The 19,926-nt window shown below is 43.9% G+C and overlaps 1 protein-coding gene across 7 annotated transcripts in view; it reads left to right on the top strand.

The window, feature by feature from the left end:
* LOC128409196 (zinc finger protein 585B-like) overlaps nt 1–19,926 on the top strand; it is a 44,806-nt gene that overhangs the window by 2,195 nt on the left and 22,685 nt on the right. For 4 of the 7 annotated variants that reach the window (XM_053379438.1, XM_053379437.1, XM_053379434.1 and 1 more), the window contains exons 1-6: nt 4,439–4,770; nt 8,740–8,920; nt 9,962–10,154; nt 13,718–13,895; nt 15,747–16,177; nt 18,314–18,422. In XM_053379438.1, coding sequence (XP_053235413.1) covers nt 8,850–8,920; nt 9,962–10,154; nt 13,718–13,895; nt 15,747–16,177; nt 18,314–18,422 — 982 coding nt within the window. In that variant the 5' untranslated portion in view covers nt 4,439–4,770; nt 8,740–8,849. Of the gene's footprint in view, nt 1–4,437; nt 4,771–8,739; nt 8,921–9,961; nt 10,155–13,717; nt 13,896–15,746; nt 16,178–18,313; nt 18,423–19,926 lie in introns of those variants that run through there. The other 3 variants (XM_053379439.1, XM_053379436.1, XM_053379435.1) reach the window with 3 other exon arrangements.

Below are 19,926 nucleotides of genomic sequence, written 5' to 3'. Positions count from 1 at the left end.
TCTTGATGGCCCAAAAATGGAAACAGGAAGAAATGCCAACGAGGGAAGAATGGAGAATGAAATTGATGGAATATGCAGAAATGGACAAATTAACATGTAAAATTCGAAACCAACGCGATCAGAGATTCACCGAGACTGGAACAAATTTACAGAGTATATCAAAACTGTGTGTGATCAGGAAATAACGCTTGTTGGATTTCAGGAAGCTCTGTGAAAAGAATAGATAGGAATGTCGCTTAAAGGAAAAGATAAAATAAGGATTGTTAAAGTGCAACATAAATTTAAGGAATGTGAAAAGTTGTGATAAATATGGAAATTGTCAGATAGGCTGATGGAAGTCTACAAGATGTATAAGTTAAATTGGATGTTAAATTGTAATTGGAATGGTTATTGGAAATTTGAATAAAAATTAATTATAAAAAAAAACAACAAAAACACAAAGGGATCATTATATTCCCCTTCTCCAAACCCGCTATCTTATTCCTGATGGATGCACACACTGTGGCTGGCTTGCCCAGGATGTTTTCATTGTTTTCTCCTTTCCACTCCTCCTGGTCTCCCCACTCCACCAGCTTTGTAACTGCCCCACCACAGAGATAGAAAAAGAGAGGCATTACAACAGAGCCTTCACTCCTGTCTTAAGGCCTCTGTCTTAATGCAAAAATCAAGTTTCCCTCCACCAGCCCACCTCTGACCTTTTAAAGCGATTAGTGTTGTTGTTCTTTATGTGGCGCCATTAATATGCATGGAGCAACAACTCATAAAAAAGCAAATATAGCTCTGCTGCTGGTCCATGAGGGGATGGTGAAATTCACAGCTACATTGACTGGCCTCCTGGGCTACAACTCCCATCAGTCCCAGTGAGCAGGGATTGTAGTAATATTTATATATATATATATATATATATATATATATATGAGAGGGGGCACTGTCTAGCCTTAAAGCAGAGCTTTCCAAACTGTGTTTCATGACACATTCGTGTGTCGAGCTGGAAAGGGGTTAGTTTAGCCTCTGGTTTGCTAGTAAAACTGAATTAAAACTGTGTCGCGAAATAGTGCATGTCTAAAATGTGTGTCACCAACATTAAAAGTTTGGAGAGCTCAGCCTTGAAGAATAGAGCCTAGCTGTTTAAGGCTGAATCTGCAACCTGAGGATTTTCCACCACATAAAGATAAGGCTTAGCATTTTGTGAGGGTTGCATTCCCCTCTGACCATGAGGAAATGGCCTCAATTGACTACTTTTAATAGCAATAATAATTTTATGAGTTATACCTCGCCCATCTGGCTGCGTTGCCCCAATCACTCTTTTAGCTACAAAACCATTCACAGGCAATCCCTGGTGTTTGTGTGTGTGTGTTTTGCCACGGATAAGTATACAAGCACTGAATGTTGAAAGATTCAAGGCAGATTTTTCTTAAAAATCCTTCACGCAGCACAGAGTTACACTGTGGAACTCACTCCCACAGGATTCTAAAGCATAAACTGCCTCTGATAAACGTGTACACAAGCTGACCTTGCGGCTACATCCAGCCAAATTTCGGTACTATTCTTAACAAAGTGCTGCTGCTGAAAGGTTTTGTGGAACCCAGAGGCTTGCCAGGCATTCTGCCAGATAAGAGTTTAAATTTGCGATGCATTTTATTGTTTTATGTCTTTTATTCTGGTTTCTTTATTAGTCTTGCAATGTAGCTTCAGCTACACAGATAAATATTATTATTTATTCAACTTCTGTGCCACCCCTTATCTGAAGATCACAGAGTGGTTAACGCTACAGAAAAAATATTCCAAATATAAACACAACCATATAAATATTCAGAATATAAACACAATATTTGGAAGCTTGCCACACTGTTGTGATATCTGGGTTGGAACTGGAACTCAACCCCCTGCCCCAAACACCCAACAATTTTGAAACTGCAGTCGACAAGATTCTGTGATTTCCATCACCTTCTGATTGCTACCCATCTATAATTTCCACTCATCACTCCCCACAGGAGGGGAAAGTGCTCTTGTGCTTAAATCCTGCTTGCGGGCATCTGTTTGGAATCATAAGAGTCGGACCCCAAGGAGTCATCTAGTCTTGTTGTTTAGTCGTTTAGTCGTGTGCGACTCTTCATGACCCCCTGGACCAGTGCATGCCAGGCACTCCTGTCTTCCACTGCCTCCCGCAGTTTGGTCAGACTCATGTTGGTAGCTTCGAAGACACTATCCAACCATCTCGTCCTCTGTTGTCCCCTTCTCCTTGGGCCCTCCATCTTTCCCAACATCAGGGTCTTTTCCAGGGAGTCTTCTCTTCTCATGAGGTGGCCAAAGTCTTGGAGCCTCAGCTTCACGATCTGTCCTTCCAGTGAGCACTCAGGGCTCATTTCCTTCAGAATGGAGAGGTTGGATCTTCTTGCAGTCCATGGGACTCTCAAGAGTCTCCTCCAGCACCATAATTCAAAAGTATAAATTCTTTGGCGATCAGCCTTCTTTATGATCCAGCTCTCACTTCCATACATCACTACTGGGAAAACCATAGCTTTAACTATACGGACCTTTGTTGGCAAGGTGATGTCTCTGCTTTTTAAGATGCTGTCTAGGTTTGTCGTCTAGTCTAACCCCCTGCAAAGCAGGAATCCCAGGAACAGCTGGGGGGGGGGAAACTTCCAGCCTGAAACAGCGGAGAGCTGCTGCCAGTCAGTGCAAACAACATGAAAGATTATACAGTATTAGAACCAACTGACCGACAAACATATCTACATGCCTCTAGCTACCATCCCAAACATACCAAACAGTCCATTGTATATAGCCAGGCACTACGTTACAGCCGTATCTGTTCCAATTCTACAGACAGAGACTCTCACCTAAGAGATCCACAGCAAACCTTTTTAGAACTAAAATACCCAGCAGATGAAGTTAGACAACAGATCAACAGAGCCAGACAGATACCCAGAGAGAACTTGCTGCAAGACAGACCCAAAAAAGAAAATAACAGAACACCTCTAGTCATCACATACAGCTCCCAAGTTAAAACAGTACAACGCATCATCAGAGATCTACAACCTCTCCTGGACAATGATAGTTCTCTTTCTCAAGCTCTGGGAGGAAGACCTTTCATTGCCTACAGACAGCCACCCAATCTTAAACAACTCCTAACCCACAATAATACTACAACCAGACGTAACACGGACACTGGCACCAGAGCCTGCAATAAACCCAGATGCCAACTTTGCTGCCACATACACCCGGACAACACCATTACTGGCCCCAACAACATCACACATACCATCTCGGGACTATTTAATTGCTCATCGTCTAACATTGTATATGCCATGAAATGCCAACAGTGTCCTTCAGCTCTCTATATTGGACAAACAGGCCAAACCTTACGCCAAAGAATAAACGGACATAAATCGGACATCAAGAATCACAAGACAGAGAAACCAGTAGGAGAACACTTCAATCTCCCAGGACATTCTATACAAGATCTCAAAGTAGCTGTTTTACTACAAAGGAATTTCAGAAATAGACTGGAAAGAGAAGCTGCTGAATTGCAACTCATTACCAAACTTAAAACCATGGAGAGACCTGGTCTGAACAAAGACATTGGATTCTTATCTCATTATACATGACAAAGCCATTTTTCACCTTCTCACCCCTTGCTTTTTCCTGTAAGACCTATTGCAGTCGTTAAGAGTCGTCAACAGGCTCATCACAGCTATCTGCCAATCACCCATTCCCACCACCCTTCTGAGTAATACCTTCTCACTATATAGAAGGATCTGGCAACTTCTGTTTCAGTGTATCTGAAGAAGTGTGCATGCACACGAAAGCTCATACCAAGAACTAATTTAGTTGGTCTTTAAGGTGCTACTGGAAGGAAAGAACAAACTTAGTTGGTCTATAAGGTGCTACTAGACAAAATATTAAAAAAATAAAATTTTTATTTAACACTGAGGTGCATAAGGCAAGTTCCTATTTCCCTACGAGTGTTGAGCACAGGTTACTCCTGCGCAGGCCACGCACAGATGCAATCTAGGGTTAAACTGCAAGAAATTTAAAAAAGTGCCATTTATTATTTTGCACCCGCAAGCGCAAGGAACCCACAACACGCTCCTCTGTCTCCCCCCTTTTCATCTTCCACTTAGGGTGGCTCTCATTACACCAAGCGGGAAGCGGCGCTGAAATGGACTGCGCCATTTCAGGCTACAGGGGGGGTAGGTTTATTTTTTAAAAAATAAAAGCAAACCAGCTGCACCTTGCAACGAGAAAGGTGTCGCTGTAAGAGATTTTTTTTCCCTTCCCCATGTCGTTCTGCTTTTCTGCTTGCAGCAGTTTTGAAACGGCCTGCCACATATCATTTCGTTTGAAAGTTGGTATGTCCCTCTAGTTGCCTGTCTGGAGCGGAACAAACCATTTCGCCACCCTGTTCCGGGGGGGGGAGGAGTTGGAGATAGAGAGAGGAAAAAGAAGGAAGAGACCAAGGCCTAAAACATTCCTGACTTCCTTTTAATAGTTTAAGCCAGTTCAAGGGGGGAGGCGGGGGGGGGGAAAGGCTTCCCCAGAAAGGAAGAAGAGGGGAGAGTTTCCTTGACCCAACCCGCGAACGTGTGAATGCGACTCCTGGTAGGCTGCAGTGTTTGCAAAAAAGCGGGGGGAAAGAGCGGAGGAGAATCTGGGCTTCGGCGGGTTTCCTTGCAAAAGGAGCTGAGTGCATCGGAAGGAGAAGCAAGCGAGTGCTGTTGTTTTCCTGCCCCTTCCTCCAGATGTGCGAGGGGGGCCCACAAGGTGCGGTGCAGTGGGGTTACCTCTTTGCATTTCTGGGTGTCTTTGGAAGCGCGCGCGCGCTCCGAAACGTAGACTTATTAAAAAAGGCTGCATAGACTGAAGAGCCTCATTGTCCGCAGAGGAGACTTCGCAGTCGCTTGCGAAGCCATTTTGTTTGCGAGGAAGGCAGAGCTTTGCCTAGCAGAGAAAACACATACTGGATTTTTATTTATTATTATTATTATTATTATTATTATTATTATTATTATTAAATTAAACAGGGAGCTGTGATTTTGGTGGCAAGGGAAGGGGTGTTTCTGTTTTTGTTTTCTAACTCGCATTCTTATTTCCTAGGGGGAAATGTGTGGTTGTTGCTAGGTGGTTGTTGTTTTTAAATCGCGCATTTGTTGGTTTAGAAAAGATGCACGTGGGAAAGCAGCTTTAGCAAGGGGGGAGCAAGCCGTAGCTCAGTGGCTTTGAGGTTCAGTTTCCGGGTAGAGCCTGGAGCCCCCAGCCTCAAATCCTGGAGAGCTGCTGCCAGCCCGTGTTGACTCTATGGAGCTGTGTGCCCTGAGCTAGGTGGGCTCCATGGGAGGGAGTCAACGCTCCTCCTGCTCAGAGTAAACCCACGAACATGCTTGACTTTAATTTCAGTGGGTCTGCTCTAGGCAAAACTGAAGTTGCAAGGCGGCTTTTTGTGTTGCAAAGGAAAGTATTTTTGTTACTGTCCTCAATGTTACGGTGTTGTGGAAACATGGGTTGTGACGACCCCTGGTGCACACAGACTCTTGCACCCTTTATTAGTCCAGCTGGGCTAGCTCGGTTGTGGGGCTGGTGACAGCAACGTTGCAGGTTCGATCCCTGAATGGGGCAGCTGCATATTCCTGCATTGCAAGGGGGTCTAGTCTGAAGATGCGCGGGGTCCCTTCCAACCCTGTGATTCTATGATCTCTGTCACGTCAAAGAGGGAGTTTCCTTCCTCTACATAACTGTTAAAGCTGTAAGGGCCCTGGCCTCATTGGCATCCGGCTACCTCACATCCCTTCGAGGTAATCCGCTGCTCATAGTCTGGGTTGCCAGGGTGGTTTTGTGCCAGCCTTGCAATTCAATCCAGTGCGGTTACGCTCTCGGGCAGCAATCCTGTACCCGCTTACCTGGGAGTAAGTTCCATTGAGCTCTGTGAGGTACTGAGGCTTACTTCTAAGTAGGCTCATATATCAGCATGGTACTGTTGCTGCAGGTTGAGGGTTCCTGGGGGGTGGGTCATGTATCCCATATTACTACTACTACTACTGTTTATTGCCTTTATATCCTACTTTTTACTCCAAAGACCTCAAGGCGGCATTTATAGTTCTCCCCCATTAATTTGATTTTGAATTGATTTTAGAGTGAATTAATTTTAGATTGCTGTGTTACTTTTATTGTTGTTAGCTGCTCTGAGCCCAGCTTTGGCTGGGGAGGGCGAGATATAAATAAAATTTTATTATTATTATTATTATTATTATTATTATTATTATTATTATTATTTGATCCCCACAACAACCCTGCGAGGCAGGTTAGGCTGAGAGGCAGTGACTGGCTCAAGAAACATCCACTAAAATTGCCTTCTCGCACTCTCTGTACAGACCCAGTGCTCAATTACCTACAAAAGCCTTGTGCTCCGCTGATATGCAAGCAGCATGCATATCGCCCAGCCAAGCAAAATGCAGCAACCACAGCAACATGCATCATTCTGGATTTTTATGTCTATAGCTCCAACTATATCTCTGTTTTTCCCCTGGTAAATAACACTCTTGCTCTTTCCCCTGGTAAATAACACTCCCCACATCACCTCTCAGACAGAAGTAAACCCACTGAACGAAAGAGGGCTTAAACTTGGAATAAACATGCCCAAGATTGCATCTTCCTTTACCATCTCTGAGGGGGATCTCATTCAGAGAGAGAGAGAGAGATTCTCTGATATGTCATGGCCATAAACGCCCAATTGCTTTTACAAAATTAAGACTTGATCTAATAGCCTTCTGCCTTTCTGGATTACCTTTGGAAATCACCTTTAAAGCTGCAAGGAATTTTCTTTGGATCAGCGTTTCTGTGTGTTCTGCAAGACAAGACACTGTTCATCACATCACCCAGTGCCCCCTCTATAAAGATCCTCGTGGAAAACATCTGTCTTGAGTTCAGCTGTGGGGGAAACGTTATTACGTCAACTGAGTTTGTGTGGTTTTTACTGCTGGCCAAGGAAAATAAGGCTACCTTGTATTTGTGTTGGCTGCTGGGAAATTAAAAGCCAGATTTGCGGCTCAACTGTTGTCGTTTCGTCATTTAGTCGTGTCCGACTCTTCGTGACCCCCTGGACCAGAGCACGCCAGGCACTCCTGTCTTCCACTGCCTCCCACAGTTTTGTCAAACTCATGCTGGTAGCTTTGAGAACACTGTCCAACCATCTCGTCCTCTGTCGTCCCCTTCTCCTTGTGCCCTCCATCTTTCCCAACATCAGGGTCTTTTCCAGGGAGTCTTCTCTTCTCATGAGGTGGCCAAAGTATTGGAGCCTCAGCTTCAGGATCTGTCCTTCCAGTGAGCACTCAGGGCTGATTTCCTTAAGAATGGATAGGTTTGATCTTCTTGCAGCCCATGGGACTCTCAAGAGTCTCCTATCAATGCCTTTCCCCCGCTTTGTTCCAGCAGAACAAATAAAATGGTTACTGTTGAATCAACTCCCTTCCCCTAAAGGTTGTGGGATGTTAGACTGGCAATCTCCCTAAAGAAGGAATCGGTCAGCCTGCAGCCTAACAGTGTGGCGTAGTGGTTAGAGAGAGTCAGGCTAGGAGACCAGGGTTCAAATCCCTGCTCATCCATGAAGCTCACTGGGTGTGACTTCGGCTCAGTCCGACCTACCTCACAAGGTTATTATGGGGTTTAAATGTAGGCTTGCCATAAGTCTGGAATCTCCTGGACTTATCCTGAATACTGCAGCCACAAGCAGTGTCTGGGTGGAAGTCGGTGAAATTTGTCTGGTCAAATCTGGACATATTGCAACCCATGTGTTGGCAGTAACGTTCTTGCCTCAGAAATAGCTCAAAAATTTTCCATTTCTTTACGATTTTGCTAAAAAAGCTCAATGACTCCTCCTCTCCGGATTTGAAATAAAGGTAAAGGTAAAGGTACCCCTGCCCGTTCAGGCCAGTCTTGCCAGACTCTAGGGTTGTGCGCTCATCTCACTCTATAGGCCGGGAGCCAGCGCTGTCTGGAGACACTTCCGGGTCACGTGGCCAGTGTGACAAAGCTGCATCTGGCGAGCCAGCGCAGCACACGGAACACCGTTTACCTTCCCGCTGGTAAGCGGTCCCTATTTATCTACTTGCACCCGGAGGTGCTTTCGAACTGCTAGGTTGGCAGGCGCTGGGACCGAACGACGGGAGCGCACCCCGCTGCGGGGATTCGAACCGCCGACCATGCGATCGGCAAGTCCTAGGCGCTGAGGTTTTACCCACAGCGCCACCGGATTTGAAATATGAAATCCACCGGATTTGAAATATGGCAACCCTAATAAAATGGGAAGGGAGGGAACCATGTACACCACCCCGAGGTTGGTTTGCTCAGTTTTATTCCCTACCCCAAATAAAGCGTTGAGAAGTGAATATTTGCATTTCATGCCTCTTCTGATTCCTCTTTTCCAAGGCGTTAGCTGGAGATGTCCTCTCATTCTTTGCCCTTGAGATTCTCTCTAGAGGGTTAAATCCACCAAGTCCAGATTCCTAGAGGAATAACTGTCTAGGAACCAAAAATGTGAATGGTCAAAGTCCTAGACAGGCAAGACATTGACTAGGCTCTTGTATACTACCATAGTGGCAGTATTCTCAGTGGAAAGAAGCCCAGCAATTGAGGGGTGTTGAGCACCAATTGAGGGGTGTTGAGCACCGTCCAGGACCCAGCATGCTTCCGGAAAAGTGGGTGAGTGGAACAAACGTTCTGCTTTGCCTTTTTTTATAGGTTGGATCCAGCTCTTTTCACCTGTACACTCATAATGACTGGAGTTAACACAGAGACGTAAACGTCCATCTGCTCGTTGGGTTGACCTCATAAGGAGTCCACATGCAGACATGGCGAGCTGTTGCGCAGTGCCCAGATGCAACAACCGGCGGTGGCGTGGATCCCACGTCACGTTTCACAGGTAAGCTGGGCCACCTGGAAGGAAGTGTGGTGGGTGGGGTACGAATGATTGCAAAACGTCCTCCTGCTTTGCTCTAATATAGTGCAGTTCTGTGACACAATTCTGGGCACCACCATTTAAGAAGGATGTTTCATTGTACACAGGTTGTACAATGACAATAAAGGTATTATTATTATTATTATTATTTATTATTATTATGTTGACAAGCTGGAACGTGTGCAGAGGAGGGCAGCCAAGATGATCTGGGGTCATTTATACCGAGTAAATTGGCAAAAATGTATAAATCCAAATCAAATAAGTGTTGGAAATGTAAAGAGAAAGAAGGTTATTTTTATCATGTGTTAATGCTTACTGGGAAATGATATATAATGAATTGATAAAGATGTTTAAAATAACATTTGTAAAAAAAACCCCAGAAGCTTTCCTTTTGGGAATTATAGAGACACAACTACCTAAACTGTACAGAAAATTTTTCATGTATGCGACTATAGCGGCAAGAATGTTACTTGCCTAAAAGTGGAAAGAAGAAGAAGTCCCAGCAAGAGGAGAATAGATATAAAAATTTAAAGAATCGGCAGAATTAGCGAAACTTACTGGAAAAATAAGAAATCAAGATAACATACTTTTTTATAAAAGAATGGAAATGGTTTATTGAATATTTACAGACAAACTGTAAACAGATAAGAACATTGGCAGGATTATTGTAATAACCTGCAGTTTTATAAGAGTATATATTTAAAGTAGATGAATAAATGAGCAAAATAAGTTAATTTGGTTATACAGAAAATATTAAAAATACATTGAAGGGAACACAGGAAGAGGGGGAAGGAAGCCAAGGTCTGAAATGTTAAAATGATTGTAAAATTTTTGAAATGTATAAAGTTTAAAATCATAAATAAAATAAAATAAGATGATCAAGGCTCTGGAAACCAAGTGGAGATGGAACATAACCCTCAGGTTAATGTAATGTAATAATGGATGGGATTTTCCACGACTATGTGAACGCCCAACTCTTTAAAATTCAAAACCAAATTGTTTCAGGTTTCCTCTCACAAAGGAAGACCAGTTGAAAAAGTGGCTCGTGAACATCGGACGTCAGAACTTCACTCCCTCGTACAATGACGTCGTGTGCTCAGAGCACTTTAGGAGGACGGATTTTTGGGGCAAAGTAGCTTCCGGGCGGCGGGAACTCAAACCTGGAGCAATCCCGACTGTCGTTCGTCGACCGAAAAAGGTGGGGGGATTTATTTATTTTTTAAAGACAAAACAGAAGGTGCGCACGCGCCGTACATTTAAACTACTGGGAAGTGTAGTTTGTTCAGGGTGTTGGGGGGTTGTAGCTCTGTGAGGGTAAACTACAGTTTCCAGGATTATTTTTTTGAGGAAAGTCGTGTACTTTAAATGTACGGTGTGCTCAAAGCCTGATGGTCCATTCGACGATGCTCAGGAATTAATTATCTGTGTTTTTATCTTGTATTTTTATCTTGTGAACAGCCCTCAGATCTTTGGATGAATATAAATCTAATAACTAAAAATAATAGTAGAGAAAATCAAGGCTGGTATATACCGTAAATCTAATAAATAAAAATAACAATAATAAAATCAGTCATCATTATTTGATTTAATGTACCCTTTAAAAATATAGGAATGGGTTAAGGCAAATTCCTTCCTGTTATAAGAAAAACTGCTCCCTTTCCTTTATGGGGTATTCCAGAGCCCAGCCCTATCGTAGGAGAAAACAGAGGCCATCCAGAGTACATTGAGCAGCATAATTTGAAGGTTATTCAAGGAACTTTTGCAACAGGGTCCCCACTCACCACACACAGGAGGGAGGAGAACCCAGAACAATGGTGTGCAAGCCTTTATATAAACTTTTGAAATTGCCCACCCTGTAGTCCAAGACCCAACCCCACCCCAAAAAACCCCCCATCATACATACATCACAGAAGGAGGCAGTCTACAGCAGAAGTCCTGCCTGCCAGGATACCTGATAATGGTCACTGATTGCTTTACCTGGGCAGCCTGGCCATTCTTTTGTCATGGTTAATATTTAGCAGAGACATCACCTTGCCAACAAAGGTCCGTATAGTGAAAGCCATGGTTTTCCCAGTAGTGATGTACGGAAGTGAAAGCTGGACCATAAAGAAGGCTGATTGCGGAAGAATTGATGCTTTAGAATTCTGGTGCTGGAGGAGACTCTTGAGAGTCCCATGGGCTGCAAGAAGATCAAACCTCTCCATTCTGAAGGAAATCAGCCCTGAGTGCTCACTGGAAGGACAGATCCTGAAGCTGAGGCTCCAAGACTTTGGCCACCTCATGAGAAGAGAAGACTCCCTGGAAAAGACCCTGATGTTGGGAAAGATGGAGGGCACAAGGAGAAGGGGACGACAGAGGACGAGATGGTTGGACAGTGTTCTCGAAGCTACAAACATGAGTCTGACCAAACTGCGGGAGGCAGTGGAAGAGAGGAGTGCCTGGCGTGCTCTGGTCCATGGGGTCACGAAGAGTCTGACACGACTAAACAACAACAATACTTTAGCTCCTGAATCCAGGTCACAGGTTCACCCTATTCATACACAAATACGTCCTTAAGACAGGATTTGTAAGCAAAAAGACAATGGGAAGGCTTTCCCCATTTGCCTCCTTTACAGCAGAGGAATATCTGAGGTCATAGGGAGAGTCAAAATGGCTTCAGGATTGCTCTCCTGTGGTATTTCAGACACATGGTTCATATATTTAGATATGTGTGCATTTATGAATATTTCTATGTTTGAGACCTTAAAATTCTTATAACAACCGGAACAACTAACTCACTCTGAAACTCATCTACAGGTGATACCTAACACCAAGGAAATTAGCACTAATACGCCCAGGAACCTCACCAAAATGTTGGAGAGGGTGCACCTCCACAGGCACATACCTGCACATGTGGTGGGAATGCCCCAAAATCCAACTATTTTGGACAACAGCCATACAAGAAATATGTAAAATAATGAAGTCATAACCCACCTACTTTTAGCAGCCAGAAACATCATAACCAGACACTGGAGAGACCTGTCAGGAGTAAGCATGGACCAATAGTACTAAATAGTATGGGAAACAGCCCTACTAGAAAAATTAACTAATAAACTGAAACTGACACGGGGACAAACAGAAGAAGATGCCTTTATCCCCTTTATCACATAGACAGTCCAACAAGACAATGACAAAAATCCACCAACAGCATACAAATCAATATGGCTAACCTGATTCAAAAACACACACACACCCCACTCACACACGAAAACAAAGTTCACCACAGCCAATCACAAACAAGCAACTGCACCCGAGGCCAACCCCAATTTCTGTCACCACCAAAGGAACACAAGTAAATAGCAAAGAGAACCTGCACAAAGACGCTGACACAAAACCCCACACATACATTAAGCAAATTAGAAACATCGCCTCCCAACCCCACCTCTCTCGCCTTCCCCCCACCTCTTCCCCCCTTTTTCTTTCTAATGTAACCCTAATGTCTCAACAAATGAAACTGACCTATGAAAATGTAACTTGAAAAAAGAGACATTGTGCATACCTTTGTAAACCAAGAAAACTTTAATAAAAAACAACAACCGGAACAACTCTGTATTTTACCCCTCTGTCTTGGAACGTAAACATCATTGTGGAAATAATAATAATAATAATAATAATAATAATAATAATAATAATAATATATTTATACCCTGCCCATCTGGCTGAGTTTCCCCAGCCACTCTGGGCGGCTCCCAATCAAATGTTAAAAACAGTACAGCATTAAATATTAAAAACTTCCCTAAACAGGGCTGCCTTCAGATGTCTTTTAAAGATAGGATAGCTGCTTATTTCCTTCACATCTAAAGGGAAGGCATTCTACAGGGCAGGTGCCACTACTGAGAAGGCCTGTCTGGTCCCTGTAACCTCACTTCTTGCAAAGAGGGAACCGCCAGAAGGCCCTCGGCGCTGGACCTCAGTGTCCAGGCAGAACGATGGGGATGGAGACGCTCCTTCAGGTATACAGGACTGAGGCCGTTTAGGGCTTTAAAGGTCAGCACCAACACTTTGAATTGTGCTCGGAAACGTACTGGGAGCCAATGCAGATCGCTCAGGACCGGTGTTATGTGGTCCCGGTGGCCACTCCCAGTCACCAGTCTAGCTGCCGCATTCTGGATTAATTGCAGTTTCCAGGTCACCTTCAATAATCCTTTAATAATGGCCTCGGAGCTCCTATAAGTGCCCTGCTGCTAAATCAGGCCATTGGCCTACCTTGCCCCAGGCTGCCTACCCCACAGGTAGCCATTGTGGTGACTTCCAGATTTTGTGGACTCCAACTCCCATGAGCCCCGGAAAGCACGGCCAATTGTCGGGAATGATGGGAGTTGCAGTCTACCACATCTGGACTCCTTTTTGCCTGTTTCAAGATTGAGGAAACTGTGGTCCCCCAGATATTGTTGAATTGCAGCATCCCTGACCATTAACCCTGCTGGCTGGGACTGATGGTATCTGAAGGTATACTTCATTAGCGATCATGAGGAGGAGGGGAAATAAAGATGTGTTCCTATCGGTCTGATGCTCTTTGGTTTGTTTTACAAATGACAAACACAGAACGGCAGAAGACGATTTGCAACCAGGAAGTGTTTCAAATGGGCCTGGCTTTCTGAGACAGAGACTCTCACCAGGCCAAAATCCCAGCTCTCTTCTCCCACAGCCAAAGCAGCTTCGGTTGCTGTTGCATTTTAGGAGTGCTTCCTAACTGCTCTTTGTTTTACTTTGCTTTCGCAGGGCTCTGGAAAGGGTCTGGCTAAAACGAGAAAGTGCCTTGTCCGGCGTAAACCACCCGATCGGGAACCAAGCAGCCAAACTTTGGCAATCGGCGAAAGCGATGTCGAAACAGCAGCAGCAGCCTCCAAGAGCGACATTGTGATCCTGGAGCATTCGTACTCTGCACCAGCAAGCCCAGGTGAAGCCAGGCAGTCGATGCCTCAAAAGTTCATAATAAATGACAGGCCTCTGTGAAAGATGCTCAGCTTGGTGGTGCTAAGCAGAAGAATATTTTAATTATTTGGAGGGGGAGAGAAGCGTTCAAAGCCCACCTCTTCCTGCAAAGACCTTGGAATGACCTGTGTCCTCATAGCCTACAGAAACGAAACCAAACTACACCGGAACCTCGGTTCCCGAACGCCTCTGTTGTCGTATGTTTTGGTTCTCGAACGACGAAAAACCGGAAGTAAATGCTTCCATTTTTGAACATTTTTCGGAACCTGAATGTGCAACGCAGCTTCCTCTGGGTGCAAGAAGCTCTTACGACCAATGGGAAGCCGCACCTCGGTTTTCGAACATTTCGGAAGCCAAACAGGCATCCGGAATGGATTTCGTTTGAGAACCGGGGTACCATTGTACGTGTAACTCAGCCGAGTATGGCGCCCTCTTGCTAGGGCTGCTGGGAGTTGTAGTCCGCAATGGCCAAAGGGCACCAGGTTGAGGAAGGGTGACGCGACAGTGGCCTAGCGAGAGTCCCGGGGGCCAGGTGAAATGCCATGGGGGGCCACATTTGGCTCCCAGCCCTGTGCAGTCCTCTGCCACTGTTCTGCATGGATTTTATACCAGTGCTGTGTTGGTTTGTTTTGCTTTTATGCTCTCTGAATACCATTTTAATAAGAATTTTGTTATTTATTTCTGGTGCCTTTTATAATTTCTTGTAAACCACTCAGAGGGAAGGGCTGTAGTTCAATGCAGGTTCAGTTCCCTGTGTTCTCCGAGTACGGCTGAGGAAACCTCCTTGCCTGAAATTAGGATGGATTTGATTTAAATCAAACCGATTTAAATCACGATTTAAATCACTTATCACTAGTCAGTAGGACTTGATTTAAATCATTTTTTTTTACAGAAAGACTCATTCTTGCTGGTATAATCTTAATATTCACAACCAGAGGAAGGTTTCATTTTTGGAATAATAAATTTTCAGAGAAGTTTTTACAGCTATAAGTTAACTGATTATATTTGGATAACTTTTCTGCTGTACTTTATTGGAAGGAGAAAAGTAATCATTTCCTTAATAACAATTTAAACAATTTATTTAACTGAAACAATAACATTATAGCCTATGTATCCATGTTTGTTAACTAATGTGGTTAAACAATTTTTTAAAAAAATAAATAAACTTAGACTGAGTTTCAGCACAAAAGAAAAACTTAAAACATCCTTATTTCCTGATGAATAGCCTTTGGACTATACAGTGGTACCTCGGGTTAAGTACTTAATTCGTTCTGGAGGTCTGTTCTTAACCTGAAACTGTTCTTAACCTGAAGCACCACTTTAGCTAATGGGGCCTCCTGCTGCTGCCGTGCCGCTGCTGCACAATTTCTGTTCTTATCCTGAAGCAAAGTTCCTAACCCGAGGTACTATTTCTGGGTTAGCAGAGTCTGTAACCTGAAGCGTATGTAACCCGAAGTACCACTGTAAGGTAACTTAAACAGAAAACTATTTTTAGAAAGATTTTTCCTGCAAAAGCATTTTATTTTAAAAATCCAATTTAAAAAATAAATCAAATAATTTTGATTAAAAAAAATATTGATTTTTACCCACCCTGCCTGAAATCTTTGACAGCTGCTGCCAGTCAGTGTAGACAGTATAGAACTCTATAGGCCAATGGTCTGGCCTTGTGCAAGGCAGCTTCCTTTGTGTCGTGGATGGTCATGACAGAGGAATGAATGGATGGATAATGTGTGGCTTTTGCTCTAGTATGGAAAACTCTCCTCCCGACTCGCCTCACGATCGATTTTTATCTGGCATGCCCCCCTTTCTCCTCCAGCCTCTTCTGCCTTGGATCTCCGGGTGGCGTCGATCCGGGAGAAAAGCAGCGCCGCAGACTCGGAGGCGAGGAAGAGCCCTCGGCTCCTCCAGGCGAGGATCAGGAGAGAATGCAGGGAGAGGTCGGGGCCGAATGTCCCGGAGGAGCCCATCGACAACTCGGACGCCCAGCGCCAACACTTCCGCCAGTTCCGCTACGAGGAGGTCCAAGGGCCCCGAGAGCTTTGCAACCGGCTCTGGGACCTTTGCCACCAGTGGCTGAAGCCCGGGAAGCACACCAAACTGCAGATGCTGGAGCTGGTGATCCTGGAGCAGTTCCTGGCCATCCTGCCCCGGGAGATGCAGGATTACGTCAAGGAAGAGGGACCCACGGACTGTGACCACGCCGTGACGCTGGCGGAGGATTTCCTACAGAGTCAGCAAGAGGCAGAGGTGAGCCCCTTTTATTCCACCTGGTGATTCCAGTGGGCTTTGCTCAGATCCTCTGGTCTGGCAATTCTGGTCCCCGGTTGAGCTGTCAATGTGGCAGTTCCTCCTCGCCCCCATATCATTTTTATTAAGTCTCCAAAAATTTTTCAACGTGTTTCCCAACGTATACATTTTTTTTAACATGCAGAGTTTCTTCTTCACTTCCCACCTCTCCTTTCCTGATTTTTTTTTCTTATTCTCCTTTTTATGAGCTGTTTATAACACATATACAGTGGTACCTCGGGTTAAGTACTTAATTTGTTCCGGAGGTCCGTTCTTAACCTGAAACTGTTCTTAACCTGAAGCACCACTTTAGCTAATGTGGCCTCCTACTGCTGCCGTGCCTCCGGAGCACGATTTCTGTTCTCATCCTGAAGCAAAGTTCTTAACCCAAGGTACTATTTCTGGGTTAGCGGAGTCTATAACCTGAAGCGTATGTAACCCGAGGTACCACTGTATTTTTATTGTCTACACCCCGCTACCATTAAATGTTTCCACTGCTTATGCTTCAAATCCTGCCAGCAACTTCATATATGGGTGATAATTTGATAGATTGTCCATCAGTGGTCAGGGACGTGGGTGGCGCTGTGGGTTAAACCACAGAGCCTAGGACCTGCCGATCAGAAGGTTGGTGGTTCAAATCCCTGCAACAGAGTGAGCTCCCGTTGCTCGGTCCCTGCTCCTGCCCACCTAGCAGTTCAAATTCACGTGAAAGTGCAAGTAGATAAATAGGTACCGCTCCGGCGGGAAGGTAAACGCCGTTTCCATGCGCTGCCCTGGTTCGCCAGAAGCGGCTTAGTCATGCTGGCCACATGACCCGGAAGCTGTACACCAGCTCCCTCGGCCAGTAAAGCAAGATGAGCGCCGCAACTCCAGAGTCGGCCACGACTGGACCTAACAGTCAGGGGTCCCTTTACCATCAGTGGTCTCCATTCTTCCTTAATACTTCTGTCCTCTTAATTTGGCATTTACCTTTGCCATTTCTTCAGTGTGGCAGTTCCTACCCTGAGGAACTTCCCGCCACTAGAGGCTAGGCAGGAATCACCCCTACTTACGTCAGCAACTGGCCCTGATGGCTGTGCTGTACCTCCACAGTTAAGAGGCAGTAAAGCATTTGAGGGCCAGATGTTGTTGTTGTTTGTTGTTAACTCCAAGGAAGGAGAGTCCCCAACCTCCTGAGGGAGGCTATTCCCCTGTCAAACAGCTCTTACGGTCAGAAAGCTTTTCCTGATATTTGGTCAGAATCTCTTTTCTTGTAACTGGAAGCCATTGGTTCGAATCCTACCCTCCAGAGCAGGACCAAAAAATAATAATAAATTCCCTCTTCCATGTGACAGCCCTTGAGATATGGCTACCCTATCTCCTCTCAGTCTCCTCTTTTCCATGCTGCACGGTCAGGGGGAAAACAATGCTGTCCAGGGTTGTAAAGACTGCAGAGAGAATAATTGGGTGCACTCTTCCCACCTTAGATCAAATCTATGCTGCCAGGTGCCATAAGAAAGCGGCAGAGATAGCGCAGGATAGTACGCACCCCGGAAATGATCTCTTTCAGCTTCTGCCTTCTGGAAGAAGGTATAGGGTTATAAAGGCCAGGACTAGCCGCCTGAGAAACAGTTTCTACGCCAATGCAATTCTGGTTCTAAACGCAGCATAAGGGGTCTCTATAGAACAGTGTATTTTAAAATGGGGTTTCAGAGTTTTTAGGGGTTTTTGAATGTTTTATGTAGTTTTTATGTAGTTTTATGTAGTTTTTATGTAGTTTTATGTAGTTTTTCAATTTCATTGTTCTGCATGGGACAATGACAATAAAGATATCGTATCGTAATACACCCAGCTCAGAGTGGCCTAAGTCCTACTCAGAGTAGACCCTGTTGAAATCAATGGCCCTAACTTAGTCACGTTCATTAACTTCAGTGGGTCTACACTGAGTAGGGCTAGCACTGGAGACAACCTTGGTTGGAGCTGCCCTCTCATACCTCCCTCCTTGATCTCAGGGTTGTGGGTTTGAATCCCGCATTGGGCGAAAGATTCCTCGGGATCATCTATGACTCTATGATCCATTTGCGTGCGCGCTCTCTCTCTCTCTCTGCCCTGTTTCAGGAGGGAGTGACTGATTTGTCCAAAGCAAAGAAGACTCCCTCGCAGGCTCGGCGTACAGCACAAGCCAGAAGAATTGTCAAGAAGGAGGACGGGGATGCTGCCACACTGGGTAAGCGTTTCTTATGTCTCTGTCATGGGAGTATACAGGTCCTGGGACAAGATTAACCCCTGGCTCTTCTCGTACCAGGCCGAAACTTTTAAGAACTTGCTTTCTCAATCTGCTAGTCCTCTGTGAGGGAAGCGCTTGTCTCCAGCCCCTCTTTATTGACACACTCCCATATGCAGACGGCATTTGAGATGTCTTAAATGCTCAGTTGGCAGGCACAAAGAGACCCTGCCTTTTAATAATAATAATAATAATAATAATAATAATAATAATAATAATAATGGAGGACCACAGTTAATTTTATTTTTTTTAATTAAATATATCTTTTATTAGGCATAGCAAACCACACATTATCAAACAGACACCGTATACAAATTGTGCAAAATATGAGCTCAACATAACAAGGTTTGTCCCAGTCAGATCTTTAACTCCAGGGAAAATCAATTTGCATAACTAATACAATACAACATTACCACATCACCAATCAGTTAAGAACCACTAAATCTCTTTATAATGGCCCAGTCTTTCTACACGGACAGCACTCAAAAATTCAGCCACTATTAAAGTAATTTGATCATTCCTGTCCGAAAGCAGGTCCTGAACCATTGGTAGCATAGAATTGAGCCTATTGTGTTATAAGGCCTCTAATAATTGTCTTCTGGCATAAATGCCAAAATCACAAGAAAAGAAAATATGCTCCAAAGTATCAGGTTCCTATTTACTACATATGCAGAGACGCTCTGATTCTGGGAGAGCAAAATACCTTCCTCTTACTTTCATCGAGGGAAACTTATTAAATCTGGCTAACGTAAACAGCCTGCACAATTCATGATTTTTCAGATTTGTCATGTATCCATTTTGAAAATCTCTACACAAAGGGAGATTTAAATAGAGAGGAGAGCAAGTACTTTTTTTTATTTTATTATTAAATATTTATTGGTATTTTCAAGAAACACACAACAAACAAAAACAAAAAAAATAAACAAAATAAAAACAAACACAAAAATACATAATATTCAAAACTAAACAGAAAAATAGAAAAAACACATAAAGTTTCTGATACTTATTTTCCTCAACCTTATTTCTCAGACCTCCTCACACCTCCCCTTCTTGTATTCCAATTTAAATTGTCAATTCAGCAAGTCCTTAACTTATTTCTTCACCTTAACTTAAACATTTATTCTAACATATTATTATTTTACTTTACTTCTTTTTTCCATTTCCTCAATTTATTTTTAGCCTTATTTTCAATTAATTTAAAAAGAAAAAACCAATTTCACCTTATTAAAATTACACATCAATACTTATACCTCATTGATTATTCTTAAACCTTTTTCCTAAAGTCGACCAAAGTTTCCCTTCCACGGTTTACCCAATTTCCTTACCACTAACAAAATATAAAACAAACAAAACAAAGTAAATTATCCTTATGTACCCTTTGGATTCCCAACCTCCACCCACCCTTTTCCCGGTTCCAGTCCCAACCCGTATCCATCATTCTTTATGT

This window comes from Podarcis raffonei, chromosome 2 (assembly GCF_027172205.1).
Source record: "Podarcis raffonei isolate rPodRaf1 chromosome 2, rPodRaf1.pri, whole genome shotgun sequence".
In the NCBI taxonomy this organism is placed as follows: domain Eukaryota; kingdom Metazoa; phylum Chordata; class Lepidosauria; order Squamata; family Lacertidae; genus Podarcis; species Podarcis raffonei.
The sequence above is the reverse complement of the archived record's forward strand: the minus strand, read 5'-3'. Positions and strand labels throughout refer to the sequence as shown.